Raw genomic sequence first — 21,360 nt, forward strand, 5'->3', positions numbered from 1 at the left:
ACTCTGGTTTTAAATCCAAGAAATCACTGCCAAATCAAATGCCATAAAGATTATTCCTTATGTTTCCTTCAAAAAGTTTTATAGATAGTTTAAGCACTTAAGTTTAGGTTTAAGACACATTCAAGTTTGAATTCATTTTTGTAGATGGCATAAAGGGCTCAACTTTATGCTTTTACCATGTGGATATCCAGTCTTCTCAGCATGATTTATTGCAAAGGATCGTTTCCTCTTTGAATGGTCTTGACTCCTATGTCCAAAACCAACTGACTATGTAAGTAAGGGTGTATCTGGGGGCTATCATATTCAATTGCTTTATATGTTTGTCCTTATACCAACATCACACTTTTAACGATTGTCACTTTGTACTAAGTTTTGAAATCAGGAGGTGTGAGTCCTCCATCATAGTTCTTTTTTAGGATTACTTTGGCTCCTTACATCCTTGGAGAGACCACACAAATTTTAGTATACCTGGTCTTTTTCTTCAAAAAAAAGAAGTCACTGGGATTTTTATAAGGATTACACTGAGTAAGTAGATTACTTTGGACAATACAGTCACCTTAATAATACTAAGTCTTCCGATCTATGAACATGTCTGTTTATTTATGTCTTTAATTTCTTTCAGCAATGTTTTCTAGTCTTCAGTATACAAGCTGTTTGATGTTGGTCAAATTTATTACTAAGTAATTTATTCTTTTGGTGCTATTTTAACTGCTTTCTTAACTTTCATTTTAGATTGTTCATTGCTAGTATATGGAAATACAACTATCTTTGTATGCTGATTTTGTATCTTGCAGGTTTGCTGAATTCATTAGCTCTATCTGTTCTTTTGTGGTATCTTTTAAGTTGTCTACATTTATGATTATGTCATCTGCAGAATTTTACCTCTTCCTTTCCAACTGGGAAACTTTTTGTTCCTTCTTCTTGCTTAACTGCTCTGGCTAGGGCTTTCCAGTACTAAGCAGAATCAAAGTGATTAAAGTGGGCATCTATGTCTTGTTCTTGATCTAAGAGGTAAAACTTGCAATCTCTCACCACTGAGAATAATGTTAGCTGTAGATTTGTTATATACGGTCTTTACCATGTTGATCTACAGAGGTTTTTAACTAAGCTGTACTATAATTCTCCTAACAAGGAGAGAAAAAAAAAAAAAGAACTTTGGAAGTTGGAAATGGTGTCCTCAGTAAGAGGGTTATTCAGTATTAGAAGAGGGATCATTCAAAGTCCTGACACAAAAGTGAAGCTCTAGAATGCACTGGCATTCTGCACTAAGCCTGATGAGGGGAGGCGGGAGGAGGCACTGCATATCCATACCTTACAAGATCCAAGTCTGGCACTAATTTCTGGCTGCTGCAACCATACAACATACAGAAATGTTCACATCCCTTTCTGACTTAGTGAGCTTGGGCTGCCATTACAAAACAGCACAAACTCAATGACTTAAACAACCTTTCTGGATGCTGGAAGCCTGAAGATCAGGGTGCAAGCATGGTCCAGTTCTGGTGAGAACTCTCTTCCAGGAAGGCAGGGGACTGCTTCTGGCTGAGTCCTCACAATCCCTTTTGCTGCTTCTTAGAAGGCCACTAATCCCATCATGAGGTCCCCACCCTCATCATCTAATCTAACCCTAATTACCTCCCAAAAGCCCATCTCCAAATAAGATCCTACCAGGTGTTAGGGCTTCAACACATGGATTTTAGAGAAACACAAACATTCACACTATAACATCTTTCTTCCAGGCAACAATGATGAAGTTAACAGCAGTATTTAATGTAGGCACACACTAAAGTTTAGTCACCTATCTATCTGAGTGCTAAATAACTCAAGTCATACACATACTTACAAAATTTGGAGACAAGTTATGTTTATAAAGCTGAAGAGTGGAATGAAGCAGGTTGGAAACAAGACTGGAAACCAATACTTCCTTTCCCAATTTATTATCTGTCATTCGTCTCTGGCTACTCGCCACTTGAACAGTCCATTTATCCATATCTGCTATAATACAGACAGCTTCTGCTATTGGTTCATCCAACACTGGATGCTGAAAAGAAGAATGCATCTTAAGTAAATGAAGTTGTCAAATAAATGGTAAGAAAATAAGGCAAAGAAGAGACACTAAACAAAAACAGAGCAAAAGAATATTAAATTTTGACAGCTAATGCCAAAGAATCCTTGACAGTAGAAAATGGAATAATTAACTCAGTAACAAATACCCTGAGATATCTTATAGAAATCATTATTAGAAAAAAAATTTTAAATCATCACTGGTAGAAATTCATTACCAGAGGGGCGCCTGGGTGGCTTAGTCGGTTGAGCGTCCAACTTTCACTTAGGACATGATCTCGCGGTTGGTGGGTTCGAGCCCCGCGTCAGGCTCTGTGCTGACTGCCCGCTCAGAGTCTGGAGCCTGTTTCAGAGTCTGTATCTCCCTCTCTCTCTGACCCTCCCCTGCTCACGCTCTCTCTCTCTCTCTCCCCCAGAAATAATAAAAATATTAAAAAAAAAAAAAAAAGAAATTCATTACCAGAACTCTGTATTCTTTTTTTTTTTAAGTTTTCATTTGAATTCTAGTTAAGATACAGTGTAATATTAGCTTCAGGTGTACAACAAAGTGAATGATTCAACACTTCCTTAACATTACCTGGTGCTCATCCCCAGTGCCCTCCTTAATTCCCATCACCTATTTCACCCATCTCTCCACCCACCTCCATTCTGGTAACCATCAGTTTGCCGAACTCTGTATTTTTTTATTTTTTTTGAATATTTATTCAATTTAGAGAGGGAGAGAGACAGAGAGACATAGCATGAGTGGGAGAGGGGCAGAAAGAGAGGGAAACACAGAACTCAAAGCAGTCGCCAGGCTCCATGCTGTCAGGACAGAGCCCACCATGGGGCTTGAACTCACGAACTATGAGAAAATGACCTAAGGTGAAGTTGGACACCTAAGCACTGAGCCACCCAGGCAGCCCCCTGAACACCGTATTCTTTAATCCAGAAGTTAACTGTCACCAGTCTTTTGATCATTCAGTGATTTTACTGAGTGCCAACTGAGTGTCAGGCAATTGAAAGAAAGTATTTTTTTTACCTTGAAAGAGCTAAAGATTTAAAAATAGCTCCAAAAGGAATTCACATAAACAAGTTAATGGTAAGGTTCTATGCTAACTCTCCCACCTTGTTAGACATTGATTTTCTTGAGCACATCAGGGGCTATCACTTGATTACATGAAATATCTTGCTGCCTATGTTCCCTGAGTTTTCCTATTTTTCTCTAATATACAACCACATTATGAATATAGCAATTAAAAAGGAAACAAATCACCAAGCACTAACATGACTCTTCAAGACATGTAGTTAAGTAGGGGAAAAAAAGTCATTAAACACCCCAACACATGCACACATACACACTCACTTATACATATTATATCCCAGTTATGTTTTTTAAAACTAACATCTATATCTAAATGAAAATGTGTAAAGAAAAGAATGAAAATACCCAAAACAAAATCCACCTTGAAGATCTCTGTGAAGAAGTAAGGAATATTAAGAGTACGAAAAAGGATTTCTTTTTGCATTTGTGTATCTTTATATTGTTTGAATTTTTATTGAAGCATTTACCTAAATGACACTTTTATAATTAGAAAGCTTAAGCAAAATGAAAAATATTTTTAACTAACATATTACTATTAAAAGGACCACAAGCACATGGATGTGCCCTTTTGGCCTCTTATGCTTTATACACAAATATCAAAAATGACAATCAAGTACATAGCACTACTATCAAAAAGAAATAACAGTCCTAAAGAAAGAGAGAAAGAAAAAAGAAATCATGCTCCTACAAGCATGCTCCTACATGCTCAGTATTTCAATATCTTTCTATGTTTGAAAAGTAAGGATTTATTTACTACTGATCATATGGGAATAGCAGCAATTAAATGGAGATTGAAAACTGTCATTTGAAATACTTTAACTCAGTGGCCTTTTTCCTTTCAAACTTGTACTGTTACCACATTTTATAGCAAAGAATGTAGGTTTGCTCCTTGGGAAACCCAGGTTTGGCACACCCAAAGGATATTCCTTTGCCTCTGTTAATGAATAATCACTTTGACTAAAGCTTTTGGCTTGATGCTAAGCAAACAAAGACCATGGGGCTCACAGTCCTGTGTGGGAGATAAAAATAAATACAACTTGCTATAAAAACGACCTATGTGTCATAGACAAAATAAGCATCAAGTGGGGGGTAGCAGAGGAAGGCACTAATGGGTTCTGTGTGATTAGGAGTTTTACAGAAGGGACATAACTTATGTATGGATTGGATTGCTTGTAAAGAACCAGAGAGGAATATGAATAATTCTACAAGAGACAATATCATGAGAAGACTCAAAAGAAAGAAGTAGATGCATGTGACTAAATTAGTGAAAAGTGATACTGAAATGTGAGGAAAAAGAGTATAGCAAAGAAAAAGCCTGTAAAGATACACTGTGCAAACTTTCCACGAAACTCTTAAATTTATATTTTTTATAAAATAGTACTCAAATATTTCTAACTCAACTTTTACCAAGAATATAACATTTCTCAATTCATCAACTTAATTACTGAAATAAAATTCTGGAAATGGTACATACATATAAAGATGTAAGGTATAGCATACAATTTAAGCAAAAAGATAACAGGGGCACCTGGGTGGCTCAGTTGGTTCACTGTCCAACTCTTGATTTCAGCTCAGATTGTGATCTCATGGTTTCTGGTATCGAGCCCTGCATCAGGCTCTGCACTGACAGCAGCGAAGCTGCTTGGGATTCTTTGTTTCTCTTTCTGCACCTCCCCCACTCGCTCACATGCATAAGTGTGCACCTGGGCGCACACTCTTTCTCTCTCTCTCGCTCTCGCTCTCACTCTCAAAATAAATAGGGACGCCAGAGTGGCTTAGTCGGTTAAGTGTCCGACTTTGGCTCAGGTCATGATCTCATGGTTTGTGGGTTCGAGCCCCGAATATGGTTCTGTGCTGGCAGCTCAGGGCCTGGAGCCTGTTTCAGATTCTGTGTCTCCCTCTCTCTGTGCCCCATCCAGCTCAGGCTAGTCTCTCTCTGTCGCAAAAATAAATTAAAAAAAAACAATGGAGGATCCGGCAAGATGGCGGAGAAGTAGGGAGCTCCATGCATTTCACTTGCACCCATCTCTCAAACAGAGAAGGCCTGAAGTCATAGGACACTGAGCCACAGAAGTTTGGGAAGAGACAAAGACAGAATACACTGGGAAAAAAACCTCATAAGTGCGGCTGCCTCAATAAACAAGCCAAACTACACATGGTGGAGAGTCCCAAATACCACTACCAGTAGGGAAACAAAACGACCAAACGCTCAACAAGAGAAACCAAGAGACACCATTTAAAAAACACTTCCTGAACAGATAGGCCCTGAAAAGTCAAAGAGCCCTCTCTAAGACAGCAGAACTCACAGAGGGAGAGTGTACAACAAGATTTAAAACCATCAAGAGATAGAAAGCTAACCAAAATGACAAAACGGAAGAACTGTCCTCCAAAGAAATTCCAGGAAGAAATGACAGCTAAAGAACTGCTCAAAACAGATATAAGCAACATAACTGACCAAGAATTTAGAACAATAACCATAAAATTAATCTCTGGGCTTGAAAAAAGCATGGAGGACATCAGAGAAATGGCTACAAACACTATGGGGCTTAAATATAGTTATGAAGAATTAAAAAATGCGATAAATGAGATACATAATTAACTGGAGGCGTCCAATACACAGATTACAGAGGCATAAAGGAGATGAGTGATTTAGAAGACACAATTAGAGAACAAGAAGAAACTGAGAAAAAGAGAGATAAACTGATCCAGGAACATGAAAGAAGAGTTCAAGAGCTCAGCAATACAATCAAACAGAACAATATCCGTATCATAGGAATCCCAAAAGAGGAAGAAGAGGGAAAGGTGCTGAAGGAGACCTGGAACAAATTATAGCAGAGAACTTCCCCAACCTGGGGAGGGAAGTAGATGTTGAAATTCAAGAGGCACAGAGAACTCCCCTCAGACGTAACTTCAATCGATCTTCTACACAACATATCACAGTGAAACTGACAAAATATAAGGACAAAGAGAGATTTCAGAGAGCAACTAGGGAGAAAAGGGCCCTAACATACAAAGGGAGACCTATCAGAGTGGTGACACACCTATCTACTGAAACATGGCAGGCCAGAAAGGAAAGGCAGGAAATGTTCAATGTGATGAGCAGAAAAAATTAGAAGCCAAGAATCCTCTATCCAGCAAGCCTGTCATTCAGAATAGAAAGATAGATAAAAGTTTTCCCAAATAAAAAAAAAAAATTGAAAGAATCTGTCACCACTAAGCCAGCCCTACAAGAAATCCCGAAGGGGACTCCCTGAGAGAAATGTTGCAAGGAACGCCAAGATGCTAGAGACACCACCACAAGCATGAATCCCACAAACGACACAATGACTCTAAACCCATATATTTCAATAATAACACTAAATGTAAATGGGCTGAATACTCCAATCAAAAGATATAGGGTAGCAGAATGGATAAAAAATCCAAAATCCACCTATTTGCCGTCTACAAGAAACCCATTTTAGACTGGAAAACACCCTCAAATTAAAAGTAAGGGGACGGAGAAATATGTATCATACTACTGGAAGTCAAAAGAAAGTTAGAGTAGCTATACTTATATCAGACAAACTGGACTTTAAATTAAAGACAGTAAAAAAGGATGAAGGAGGGCATTATAATTACAGGGTCTATCCATCAAGAAGAACTAACAATTATAAATGTCTACGCACTGAATATGGGAGGACCTAAGTATTTAAAACAATTAATCACAAACAGAAACAATCTTATAGATAAGAATGTGCTAATAGCAGGGGACTTTAACACTCCACTTACAGCAATGGATAGATCAACCAGACAGAAAATCACTAAAGAAACAATGGACTTTAATGACACATTGCATCAGATGGATCTGACAGATATATTTAGAACTCTACATCCTGAGGCCATGGAATTCACTTTCTTCTCAAGTGCGCATGGCACATTCTCCAAGATAGATCACATACTAGGACATAAATCAGCCCTCAATAAATACAAAAGAATTGACATCATACCATGCACACTTTCAGATCACAATGAGATGAAACCTGAAATCAATCACAGGAAGAAGTCTGGAAAACCTCCAAAAATATGGAGGTTAAAAAACACTCTACTAAAGAACGGATGGGCCAATGAGGCAATTAGAGAAGAAATTTAAAAATATACGGAAACAAATGAAAATGAAAATACAACAATCCAAACTCTATGGGATGTGGCAAAGGCAATCCTAAGAGGAAAGTACATTGCACTCCAGGCCTATTTCAAGAAATTAGAAAAAGCGCAAGTCCAAAATCTAACAGCTCACCTAAAGAAACTAGAGGGAGAGCAACAACAGCACCGCAAACCCAGGAGAAGAAGAGAAATAGTAAAAATCCGAGCAGAAATAAACAATATAGAAACCAAAGAAACAGTTGAACAGATCAATGAAACCAAGAGTTGGTTTTGTGAAAAAATAAACAAAACTGACAAACCTCTAGCCAGGCTTCTCAAAAAGAAAATAGAAAGCACCCAAATAGACAAAATCATGAATGAAAATGGACTTATTACAACCAACCTCTCAGAAATACAAACAATTATCAAGGAATACTATGAAAAATTATATGCCAACAAACAGGACAACTTAGAAGAAATGGACAAATTCCTAAACACACACACACTACCAAAATTCACACAGGAAGAGATAAGAAATCTGAACAGACCCATAACGAGTGAAGAAATCGAATCAGTTATCAAAAATCTTGCAACAAATAAGAGCCCTGACCCTGATGGCTTTCCTGTGGAATTCTACCAGACATTTAAAACAGAATTAATACCGATTCTTCTCAAGCTATTCCAAAAAATAGAAATCAAAGGAAAACTTCTAGACTCATTTTATAAAGCTAGCATCACTCTGATTCCCAAGCCAGACAGAGATCCCAAAAAAAAGAGAACTACAGGCCATTATCCTTGATGAATACGGATGCAAAAGTCCTCAACAAGATCCTTGCAAATCGAATCCAACAGCACATAAAAAGAATTATCCACCAAGATCAAATGGGATTCATTCCTGGGTTAGAGGGCTGCTTCAATATTCATAAATCAATCAATGTGATACATCACATCAACAAAAGAAAAGATAAAAACCATATGATCCTGTCAATACATGCAGAAAAAGCATTTGACAAAATACAGCATCCCTTCTTAAAAAAGACTCGAGAGAAAGTCGGGATAGAAGGAACCTACTTAAACATCATCAAAGCCATCTATGAGAGAAGCCGTCAGCTTCTCCTCAACGGGGAGCCTCAACATCATCCTCAACGGGGAAAAACTGAGAGCTTTTCCCCTAAGGTCAGGAACACGACAGGGATGGCCACTCTCACCACTGTTGTTTAACATAGTGCTGGAAGTCCTAGCATCAGCCATCAGACAACAAAAGGAAATTAAAGGCATCAGAATTGGCAAAGAAGAAGTCAAACTCTCACTTTTTGCAGACGACATGATAACTCTACATAGAAACCCGACAGACTCCACAAGAAGCCTACTAGAACTGATCCATGAAATCAGCAAAGTTGCAGGGTACAAAATCAACATACAGAAATCGGTTGCATTTTTATACACCAATAATGAAGCAACAGAAAGAGAAATCAAGAAACTGATCCCATTCACAATTGCACAAAAAACCATAAAATACCTAGGAATAAACCTAACCAAAGATACAGGAGATCTGTATGATGAAAACTATAGAAAACTTATGAAGGAAATTGAAGAAGACACAAAGAAATGGAAAAACATTCCATGCCTGTTGGTCAGAAGAAAAAATACTGTTAAAATGTCATTACTACCCAAAGCAATCTACACATTCAATGCAATCCCAATCAAAAGTACACCAGCATTCTTCTCAAAACTACAACAAACTATCCTAAAATTTGTATGGAACCACAAAAGACCCCGAATAGTCAAAGTAATATTGAAGAAGAAAATCAAAACAGGAGGTATCACCATACCAGACTTTAGCCTCTACTACAAAGCTGTCATCATCAAGACAGTATGGTATTGGCACAAAAACAGACACATAGACCAATGGAATGGAATAGAGAACTCAGATTTGGACCCAAAAGTGTACAGCCAACTAATCTTTGACAAAGCAGGAAAAAATATCCAATGGAAAAAAAGATAGCGTTTTAACAGATGGTGCTGGGAGAACTGGACAGCAACATGCAGAAGAATGAAACTCGATCATTTTCTCACACCATACACAAAACTCAAAATGGAAAAAGGACCTGAATGTGAGACAGGAAACCATCAAAACTCTAGAGGAGAAAGCAGGAAACAACTTCCTTGATCCAACAGCAGCAATTTCTTACTTGACACATCTCCAAAGGCAGGGAATCGAGCAAAAATGAACTCTTGGGACCTCATCAAGATAAAAAGCTTCCGTACAGCAAAGGAAACAATCCATAAAACTAACAGACAACCGACAGAATGGGAAAGGATAGTTGGAAATGACATATCAGATAAAGTGCTAGTATCTTAAAATCTATAAGGAACTCACCAAACTCCACACCCAAAAAACAAACAACCCAGTGAAAAAATGGGCAGAAGACGTGAAGAGACACTTCTTCAAAGAAGACATCCAGATGGCCAACAGACACATGAAACAATGCTCAGCATCCCTCCTCATCAGGGAAATATAAATCAAAAGCACACTGATACCACCTCACACCGGTCAGAGTGGCTAAAATGAACACATCAGGAAACTCTAGATGCTGGCGAGGATGTGGAGAAACGGGCACCCTCCTCCACTGTTGGTGGGAATGTAGGCTGGTGCAGCCCCTCTGGAAAACAGTGTGGCGGTTCCTCAAAAAATTAACACTAGAACTCCCCTATGACCCAGCAATAGCACTGCTAGGAATTTACCCATGGCATACAGGAGCGCTGATGCATAGGGGCACATGGACCTCAATGTTCATAGCAGCACTCTCAACAACAGCCAAATCATAGAAAGAGCCTAAGTGTCCATCAACGGACGAATGGATCAAGAAGATGTGGTTTATCTATACCATGGAATACTACATGGCAATGAGAAAGAATGAAATCTGGCCATGTGTAGAAACATGGATGGAACTTGAGGGTGTTATGCTGAGTGACATAAGTCAGGCAGAGAAGGACAAATACCATATGTTTGCACGTATAGGAGGATTAGGAGGAACTTAACGGAGGACCATGAAGGAGAAGAAGGGGAAAAATAGTGGGGGAGATGGAGGGAGGCAAACCATGAGAGACTCTTGAATGCTGAGAACAAACTGAGGACGGCTGGGTGTGGGGAGGAGAGGGGAGATGGGCATGGAGGAGGGCACTTATGGGGATGAGCACTGGGTGTTATATGGAAACCAACCTGACAATAAACTATTAAAAAAAAACTATAAAGAAATAAAACTTAAAAAGAAAGATAACAATAAACATATATTTAAAGTAAGTATCTCTATGGTTATAAAAGAAAAATAAGTCAGGAGGTATGATCAAAACACCAAAGTGGAGTAACAAACTGTTAAAGACAGATACTACTTTCAAAAGCACTGGGCATCTTTAGGATATTAAAATTATAAAGGGGGTATATCCATTATCGTCACAAGAAAATGCCTAAACAGACAATGAGGGAACTACTAGAAAACATACCTTGTTTAAAAGGTTATAAACCACTTCAGAAATTAACTTTATAGTCCTTCAGTCAAAAGGCATGTAGCTAAGATTTTTCTTTTTTATTTTTTCTGCTCAAATTTTTATTCAAATTCCAGTTAGTTAACATATAGTGTAATATTAGTCTCAAGTGTAGAACTTAATAATTTATCATTTCCAGGCAACACCCAGTGCTCATCACAAGTGCCCTCCTTAATCCCCATCACCGATTTCATCCATCCTTGCCTCCCATTTCCACGCTATTTTGTCCTCTATAGTAAGAGTCTGTTTCTTGGTTTGCCTCTCCATCTATTTGTTGTTGTTAATAAAAGCTATTTTTTGGTAAGGAAAAGGAAAATAGTTCCAGGTTGGTAGTCTCCCAAGTGAGAGGGGCCTAAATTCCAAGTTCAAACTTGCTTCAGAAGTTGTTTAAAAAAAAACAAAGTTGGAGGCAGTGACAGTCATTCATTTTGATTGCCTGTTTTTATTTAATGGACGGTCACATACAATGTCCTAATCTGATAAAATTTCACTTAAAACAATCCTAGTCTTTCTCTTCATCATCTTCTGGGAAAGAAAGACTATAGTAAATGAGAGCATATTCTCAAGACAGACCTTGTAGTGGCCTCTTCCACAATCTTAATTAAGCTCGTAACCTGCTTCAGATACTTTCTTGTCATAAAATGGAAAGTAATTTATGTGAGAAAAAGTAAAAATAAAGCCTTTTTCTTTTTTTTTAATTAATTTATTTTTTTAGAGAGAGAGACTGCATGAGGAGGGGAAGGGAGAAATGGAGAATCCCAAGCAGGCTCCGCACTGTCAGCCCAGAGCTCAACACAGGGCTTAAACCCACAAACAATGAGATCATGACCCAAGCTGAAGTTGGATACTTAACCAACTGAGCCACCCAGGTGCCCCATGAAGTCCTGGGTTTATTTTTCTTAAACCTTCTTTTCTAAGTATCAAAACTTCTACAGTACACACTCATCCTCAATTTTACCAGTCTTTTTATTCCCAGGCATTTCCAGAATGGCAATACATAAACTCTCTAATCTCTTCTCTAGAAGATCCTCCCATACCTCAACTCCTTTACAAAACTGTATTATTCAGTTGCCTACTAAGTATTCAAACATGGCCTTGTAAATTGCACTTTTAAACTAAAAATGTACCAACTCAACTTCAGTGTACTGTCCTCAAAACTAGGCAGTTTGTTCAATTAGCTTTCAAAATAAAAATGAGACCCACAATGTTGTGGAGCAAACTGGTCTTAGAGAAAATTGAAATTGCTGTTTAAACTGGCACTGCCTTTTGGAGAAGAAACTAACCAACATACATCAAGAACATGAAAATAATCCTAATCTTAAAAGCTGGCCAATAATTCCATTTCTGGGAATCTAGCCTAAAAGAAATAATCCTAAATTATTCTTAAATTCTTAAAACACAGAAACAGTATCAGTGTTATTTATAAAAGTAAAAGGAAGAAAACCTTTTAAAAATTGAGCATTAGAGAATAGAGAACCCAGTAATAAATTCATACACAAGGCTCAATTAATTTATGACAAAAGAGACAAGACTATACAATGAAGAAAGGATACTCTCTTCAAGAGATGGTGCTGAGAAAACCAGACAGCAACATGCAAAAAATGAAACCAGACCCTCCCTATCATACAACATACACAAGATTCAAACCAGATTATAACCTTGAACATAAGATCCAAAAGCATAAAAATTCTAGAAGAACATGAGAAGTAAGTTCTTTGATACTGGTTTTGGCAATGACTTTTTGGATTTGACACCAAAAAGCCATGGCAATAAAAGCAAACTAAATTAAAAGACTGCTGCACAGCAAATGAAATCAGTAGCAAAATGAAAAAGCAGCCTATGGAATGGGAGAAAATATCTGGAAACTAGACAGCTGGTAAGAAGTTAAAATCCAAAATAATATAAGGAATTCATAAGTCAACAGTAAAGGAAAATATCCCTAACAATCTCATTACAAAATGAGCAGAGAAACTGAAAAGACATTTTTCCAAAAAAGACATACAAACGGTCAAGAGATATAGAAAAAGGTGCTCAAGATCACTAATTGTTAAGGAAACACAAATCTAAACCACAATGAGATCTCACCTCAAACCTGTCAGAATAACTGTTATCAAGAAGACAAGAGGGTAACAAGTGTCAGCAAGGGCGTGAAGAAAAGAGAACCCTTGTGCACTGTGGGCAGGAATGTATGGCAAACAGCATGGAAACTCCTGAAAAATTTAAAAACAGAAATACCTTATCATCCAGCAATACCACTTCTGGGTATGCATATATTCAAAAGACATGAAAGCAGGCTATCAAAGAAATATCTGCACTCTGAGGTTCACTGCACCAATATTCACAATAGCCAAGACAGGGAAACAACCTACGTTTTCATCAACAGATGAATGGATAAAGAAGATGTGGGAGCACCTAAGCTCAATCAGTTAAGCAACCAACTTTTGACTTTGGCCCAGGTCATGATCTATCTCATGGTTTTGTAGATTCAAGCCCCATGTTAGGCTCCACGCTGACAGCATGGAACCTGCTTGGGATTCTCCCTCTCTTCCTTTCCCTCTGCCCCTCTGGCTTGGGATTCTCCTTTTCTCCCTCTCTCTCTGTCCCTCCTCCGCTCACAGTCTGCCTCTCTCAAAATAAATAAACTTAAAAACAAAGTTCTAAAAAAAGATGTGATACACACACACACACACACACACACACACACACACACACAGAATACTATTCAGCCATTTGCAACAATATGAATGGACCTGGAGGGCATTATGCTAAGTGAACTAAGTCCAACAGTGAAAGCCAAATCAGTATGATTTCAAATATACAGAATCCAGAAAAACCAAACTCACAGAAACAGACAACAGATTGGTGGTTGACCAGGTGAGGTAAAAATGGATAAAGATGGTACAAATGGATAAAAACGTACAAACTTCCAGTTATAAGATAAATAAGTTCTGGACATGTAACATACAGCATGGAGACTGTATGTTACAGTCTAACAATTCTGCATTATATCTGAAAGTTGCTAAGGGTAGAGATCTTAAAAGTTCTCATTACAAAAAAAAAAAAAAATACGTTCGGCGATAGATGTTAACTAAACTTATTGTGGTAGTCATTTTGCAAAATATACATGTATCAAATCATTATGTTGTACTCCATAAACTAATATGTTGGAGTTTAAACTAATATTTTATTTTAAAATTATATTTTAAAATAAAACTGGAAAAAAAAAGTTGAGCAATAGGAGAATGCTTAGAAAAACTAACTATATAGCAAAACATTGGAATAACCAATAAATCTTAAAAACAGTGTTTACAAAGTGTGTTAATAATATGGGGAAATTCTCTTACATCAACTGTTAACTAACAAAAGCAGAATTCAAAACATTAAATATAGAGGCACCTGGGTGGCTCAAAGTTGGTTAAGTGTCTGACTTCAGATCAGGTCATGAACTCACAGTTCGTGAGCTCAAGCCCCGCATCAGGCTCTGTGCTGACAGTTCAGAGCCTGAGTCTGCCTCAGATTCTAATTTTGTGTCTCCCTCTCTCTCTGCCCCTCCCCCACCTGTGCTCTGTCTTTGTCTTTCCCAAAAATAAATATTTTTTAAAAACATTAAATATAATACTACATACACAGTGTATATAGATAGATACACATGCATTTTATGTACATGTATAATAGATTAAAAATGTATTTATACATAAAAACAAATTTTATTGCTTTACTATATAGCAGAAAAATAAATGGCAAATCTGAATAAAAATAAAGTTTGTGAGGGGGTGAATGATCAAAACCATATAAACATATATATACTATACTATACATATAGTATATATATACTATATATACTTCATAACTCACAGACCCCAAGACCATGACCTGAGCCGAAATCAAGTGTTGGATGCTTAACAAAGTGAGCCACCCAGGTATCCCAGTGTTTTGCATATATTAAGCACAAAAGCTTAAGAGCATCACTAAAAGCAGAGCAGAGCTGATTTCTAGCTCTGCCATTCCCTATCTAATGTAACTTAAAAGTCTCTCTGTACTATGTCTGAAATATAGAACGATAAAAATAAGTACCATAAAAATCATTACCATAAAATTAGGTGAGGTATTACATTTAAGTACCTGGGACACATTAAGGCTATAATAAAAACTAAATGCTTATTATTATTACTATTCCTTCTATTCCTAAAGTAAAAGCCCTTAAACAGAAATGTTTTATATTCAATAGGAGACAGTCACCCCTTCCAAAGCCAGGCTTCCAGAGACAATATCAAAGAACATAGTGTGTCCTAACAGGTACAGATGAAGGGGAAAAGAGACTGAATAACTGAGATAAGATATAAAGAAAGACAAGAGGACACAGAGAGCATTAGAAGGATCCACACTGGATTTCCTAACCAACTATTTCAACAAATGCTTACTACATACTACATCAGGCACCGGGAGAACACAAGTGAAAAAAACAGAAAGGGATGCTGTACTTTGAAGGACAAACACCATTAACTGACATACTCTTTCCTATGAAACCCTAAATTACTTTTTATTATCTTTCTTGGGCATTTATTTAATATATTGTACTATACTTATTCATATATCTCCCTAACTTTCTCCAATAGTGAGTAAATAAGCTCAGAAACTGTTTCTTTCTCATCTATATATCTCATGGACTATTAGCACCATGTTCAGAACATAGTATGTCAGTATAAGTATTTATCTGATTGGTGTTAAAGGATTGAGCAAGATGGCTTGTAAATATAAAGAACATGATTTTTCGGGTGCCTGGGTGTCTCAGTTCATTGAGTGTCTGACTCTTGATTTCAGCTCAGATCATAATCTCACAGTTTGTGGGATCAAGCCCCATGTCGGGCTCTGAGCTAACACTGTGGAGCCTGCTTGGGATTCTCTCTCTCCCTCTGCAACTGCCTTGCTTACACACTCCCTCTCCCTCTTATTCTAAATAAATAAATAAATAGATGAATAAATAAATAAGTTTTGATAAGTTTTCTTTCAAACTTTGTTTTTATCTCTCTAGATTTTTCTAAATTTCCTGACTATATAATAAAACACCAAAGTTTACAATTTTAGATAATTTACTACCAACACAGCAGGTTGCTTGCTCACTGAGCCTTATTTTCTCACTCATGATTTCCCAGTTGCCTTTCTCCATTCCTTTTTAATGTTGTTCTTGCAGGGTTGAAAAGGGGAAGGTTTTGTTTAAAAAAATATATATATATTAGAGTGACACATGGAATTAAAGAAAGAAACAGAAAATTCAACAAAGGTGGAGACTTCAATACTCCATGCTCAATATATAATGGAACAACTAGACAGAAAATCAGCAAGGATGTAGTAACCTAAATAAGGGTATCAACCAACTTGACCAGACATCTATAGTACACTCTGCCCAACAACACCTGTTTTTTTTTTTTCAACTACACATGGAATATTCTCCAGGATACAACACATGCTGGGCCACAAAACAAGACTCAATATATTAATTTAAAAGGACTAAAATCATACAACGTCTGTTCTTTGACCACAATGGAACTAATTTAGAAATCAAGAAATTTAAGAATTCTACAAATATCTGGGGATTTAAAACATACTTCTAAATAACCCATGAGTCAAGGAAATGGCAAGAGAAATTTGAAAATATTTTGAACTGAATGAGAAAGAAAACAATATAGCAAAACTTATGAGCTTTGGGTAAAGCAGTACTTAGAGGACAATTTAGAGCTAAAATGCCTATATGTGAAAAGAAAAAATGATTCAAATTAATAACCTAAACTTCCACCTGAACAAAAAAGAACAAACTAAATCCACAGTAAGCAGAAGGGAAGCTTCTTCCCTTCCCTAATAAGATTAGGATAAAAAAACAATGAAACAAAAGGCAGAGAAATGGAGAAAATCAATGAAAACAAAAGTTGTTTCCTTGAAAAGATTAACAAAACTGACATACAAGAATAAGGAATAAGCAAACTTTTTCTATAAAGAGCAAGACAGAAAATATTTTAGGCTTCAGGGACTATAAGATCTCTTTCTCAGTGACTCAACTCTGCTGGTGAAGCAGGAAAACAGTCACAGAATATATAAATAGGTGTGGTCATGTTCCAATGTAACTTAATTTACAAACAGCAGGCCTATTCCTCCCATGGGCCAAAGCCTATTCATCTTTGATGTATATAGGACAAAAATAATAATGAAGTCAAGCCATGAATAAGTCTTCTTTGGAATATTAATATTCCCTTTAGGAGGGGGAAAAAAAGGAAAAACACAGATTGTAAGAATCAGGAATGAAAAAAGGGGCATAACCAATGACTTTATAGAAATTAAAAGGATTTTAAGTGTATCCTATGAACCATTTTATTCCAACAAATAAATCAGATCACTGAAATGTCAATAATTCTTAGAAAGACAAAAATTATCAAAATTGTCTCAGGAGGAAATAGAAAACTGGAATATATCTGGAATATGAAATTGAATCAGCAATTTAAAAATTCTCATTGTAAAAAGTCCAGGTCCAAATGACTTCACAGGTGAATTCTACCAAACATCTGGAGAAAAAAATACCAATCTTCCAGAAACCCTTCTAGGAAACAGAGGAGAAAATATGTCCCATCTCATTCTATAAGGCAAGTATTATTCTGATATTAAATGCTAGACAAATATATCACACCAAACCACCCACTAATACCCCTAATGAAAATAGATTCCAAAATTCATTACAAAATATTAGCAAATCATATCCAGTAATATATGAAAGAACTATATACCATGACCAAGAGGGATTTTTTTCCTAGGAATACAAGAGTTGGTTAACATATAAAATCAATGTAATCTATCACATTAACAGTTTAAAGAAGAAAAACCCAATGTTCGTTTCAGTAGGCACAGAAAAAATATTAGACAAAACAGATGCCACACCCATTCATGATTTAAAGGGGGAGAGATGAAAAAACTAGGAATAGGAGAAAGCTTTCTCCATCTGATAAAGGCCCTATAAGAATCCTATAGTTTAATGTCATACTAAATCATCAAAGACTCGATGTTTTCCCCTATTATCAGGAAAAAGATAAGGATGTCCACTATCAGCACTTCTAAGCAACACTAGTGAAGGTTCTAGCATGTATTATCAGACTAGAAAGACACCATCCACCCACACTGGAAAGGAAAATGTAAAACTGTCCATTCATCGATGACCTGACCTGTATGTAGAAAAACCTAAGGAATTCAGACACAAAACTACAAGAACTAATAAATGAGTTCAGCAAGGCAAGAGAATGTAAGATCAATATACAAAAATTTATTGTACCTCTAAATACAAGCAATGAACAACCTGAAAATGAAATTAAGAGGGTAACTGCATTCACATTTAAGCATTTGTAATTTTTGGATACCATAAACGATCTAATGCTGAACATCTGCGAATACATAAACTACTCTCAGTATTCCACGTTTCTGTTTGCAGAGATTCCTGAAACTCTCTACTTGCTTTCATAGTGACAGGTACAATCATGCAGGTGGAAAAGTGACAGATGCAGAGTATAATGACTGTGGGACACAGTAAAGTATGACCAAAAATATGAGATAAATTGGGGTTCTATTGGTTAACAAAGTTCATTCTAAATACATTCAAGAGCAGAAAAGGTAACTCACCTGCACAGCATGAGACAAATCTGATACCAGACACTGACGGAGCCTCTCATCACTTCCAATTCCTTGAAGAACAAAGTCAGGCACATAAGATGAGCAGTAGCCACCCAACAAGGACCTCCCGAAGTTGGCAATGTTGGGCTGAACAGCACTCACTTCAATTAACTTTGACCTGGAAGAAAAGTCCCAAAAGAAGGCATATATAATTAGTAATAAACGTATTTTATCAAAGAAACTTTTTGGACTCATCTACTCCATATTTCTATTACCACCATTTTCTACAAAATACACTCAGAGTAAAATCATTGTTTAGTAGAAACTGGCCTAAATGATCAATCAGACACAAAATACTCCTTCCTATCAAGAAAAGGGGATAAATGAACAACTACGTAATGAGGCAAGTGTAAAACTTTCCTAACAGTCATTAGGAACACTGTCCCTTGTGTATGTAATACATTAATTATACAACCAGAAAATGAAAACTATCATTCCAAACAAAGTAGTTAAATACATCACAAACCCAAAACTTGGAATATAAATCTCCTCCTTGTATTCTTGACTGAGAGTATACATTCCTTGTTTTCCTTTTAGTCTTGGCCAAATTTATTTCCAATAGCCATTTCCCATCTTCTCCGAGATTACCTCTCTCTAGTTGCTGGACTCAGAATATATTTGGGGGCATAGTTCATTCCTAAATGGCTTGAAAATTCCTAAGCCATAAAGAATCTCCCACACACAAACATACATTTCTTTAATGCCTTCATTGAGCCTTTCTGGGGTGCTTGGAGGGCTTAGCTTTTAATCTTTCCTATGAGTAAGAGTACATGATAATAAAAGAGAATCTGTCCAGGACAATCATCTCCTCTTTTATGTTAGTTACAACCAACCTTCAGAGACCACCTACATGAAAGAATGGTACATATTTAGAGAGGGTCTACTATAGGTTAAAACTTCTTACTTACCCAGGAAAAGGTATCTCATCTTCTTCTGCCCAATCTTCTTGTTCTCCTCCATAATAACTGCTGACTTGTCTAGTCATATCATGACCTGTATCTTCACTTTCACTATCCCCAAGGGCACTATCTGAACTTTCATTTCTTGGAATGTCCCATTCAGTTCCTACAGCAATTTTTTTCTCTGAACTCTCTTTATCCCCATGGGGGACAAGAATGGAGAGTTTATCTCTTTGGTCCTGCTGAGGAAAGCAGGCTTTACATGAATCTTGGTGAACTGTTTCTACACACTTACAAAATTCACTGTTCTGTTTGCTATTTGTTGTACACAATCCTTTTGAAAATTCTAACATACAGCAGTGTTCTTTACTGTCTGTGCTTGTTTTAACTGCAATAATATCATCAATAGTCCTGGTTTCAATTGAATCATCATTAAAATACTCATCAAATAAGCTCATGCTTTCTAGGTCTGAATGATTCCAACAGGGAAGTTCACAGGGCTCTCCAGAAACCACGTTTGGTATATCAGACTCTCCGGATTGGTCCGTAGTTGTTTGTTTAGTTTCTTGATGCAGCTGATCCACAACAGTCTCTCCTTCCTCCTTCAGTGGTTTGGTGTGGTGCCTGGTAATCTGATCCACCACTGCCTGACTCCTGAGTTCAGTATCTGAGTCAGGTGACATAGAATCTCCAATTAAGAAAGTAACCTTTGTCTGGGATGCCTCACAAGAGAATGCAGCAGTCACAAGCTTATCTGGAGGTTTTTTTTCCACAACCATTCCCGAGGATCTCAACAGTTTGCCTGGGTGATTACCTGAACCCAGCAATTCCTCTCTATGCCATGTTTCCTCTGCTGGCTCTAAGCCTGATTTTGACAAGGCACATTTGTCTACTGGAGCAGATCCTGTGCAAACAACTGTCTCTAACTTTGTGTCAAGGCAAGTTCTTAATTTATCTCTGAACTGTTTAACATCAACAGCATTTTCTTCTTGGCAGTCAGAGGTAGAAATCATACGGCACTCATCTGAAATTCCCAGCAGCTCCTTAGATCTGTTTTGAATATCTTCTCTCTCTTGTTGTGAAACATTCTCTGTATTTTGTCCCAGGAGTGGACGACTGCAATATTTACAGTTACAATTAGGAGTCCTTGTTTCTTCTGGGTCTTTAAAGAGCAAACTGCTTTTGTTTCTGTGCATTGTGATAAGCACATACTCAGATTCTTCTATTTCACCTTTCTCTAAAGTGGTAGTAATTACAGTGCCTGGCATAACGATGGCTTCATCTTCTCCATTTTCTAAGAGATGGGTTTCTTGAAGTTCAGAGCATCTTATAAAATAAGTAAGAAAATAAAGCAGCCTCTGGACCATGTCTTGTCGTTTGCCAACTACTATAGTCCTTGCTAACCGTACAGGAGAGCCAATAGCGCCATACAAGTCCCCTGAAATGGAAAAATTGATTAATGGACATATCGTCTGTTCATGTAACTAACTAAGCAGGCTATTTTCAATGATCAGAAAGCTACTCTTATTGTATGAGTGCTAGTTCAGGTTTTACTCTTAGTTTTTTCATAGGTGAGTAACTATTCAGGAGGATAGGATAGGATGAGATGAATGAATCTCTTTGTTAACCAAAGAGAAAGGTGAATAGAGAGATTTTCTAGATTTTCTCATCCAAAGCAGAGAAAAGAAAGCAAAACATCTACTGGGGGACAAGAAGAATAGGAAGCAGTGGTAGTCACATCACACATCTAATCTTTCTTGATTTAAATCATATCTGTGAACAATAACTGTTGTTGCCCTACTGAGGACCTCAAGTTAGCTCCCCTAATTTTTTAAAAGTCCAGTTCCCTTTCCATTCCCTAAAGGGTTGAGTATTCAGAAAAGATCAGAAAGGACCAGAAGAGTGACACCTATCTGCCTAAACAGGAAAAGAAAGGGCAAC

At 37.0% G+C, this 21,360-nt stretch overlaps 1 protein-coding gene across 2 annotated transcripts in view; it reads right to left on the reverse strand.

Moving 5' to 3' along the window:
• Window positions 1-21,360, reverse strand: part of FNIP1 (folliculin interacting protein 1) — a 136,089-nt gene that overhangs the window by 5,568 nt on the left and 109,161 nt on the right. For both annotated transcript variants that reach the window (XM_039252550.1, XM_039252549.1), the window contains 3 exons: window positions 19,429-20,857; window positions 18,470-18,638; window positions 1,841-2,038 (listed from right to left, as the gene is read on the reverse strand). In XM_039252550.1, coding sequence (XP_039108481.1) covers window positions 1,841-2,038; window positions 18,470-18,638; window positions 19,429-20,857 — 1,796 coding nt within the window. The remainder of the gene's footprint in view (window positions 1-1,840; window positions 2,039-18,469; window positions 18,639-19,428; window positions 20,858-21,360) is intronic.

Source organism: Hyaena hyaena, unplaced genomic scaffold, assembly GCF_003009895.1.
Source record: "Hyaena hyaena isolate Hyena2069 unplaced genomic scaffold, ASM300989v1 scaffold_425, whole genome shotgun sequence".
NCBI classification, from domain to species: domain Eukaryota; kingdom Metazoa; phylum Chordata; class Mammalia; order Carnivora; family Hyaenidae; genus Hyaena; species Hyaena hyaena.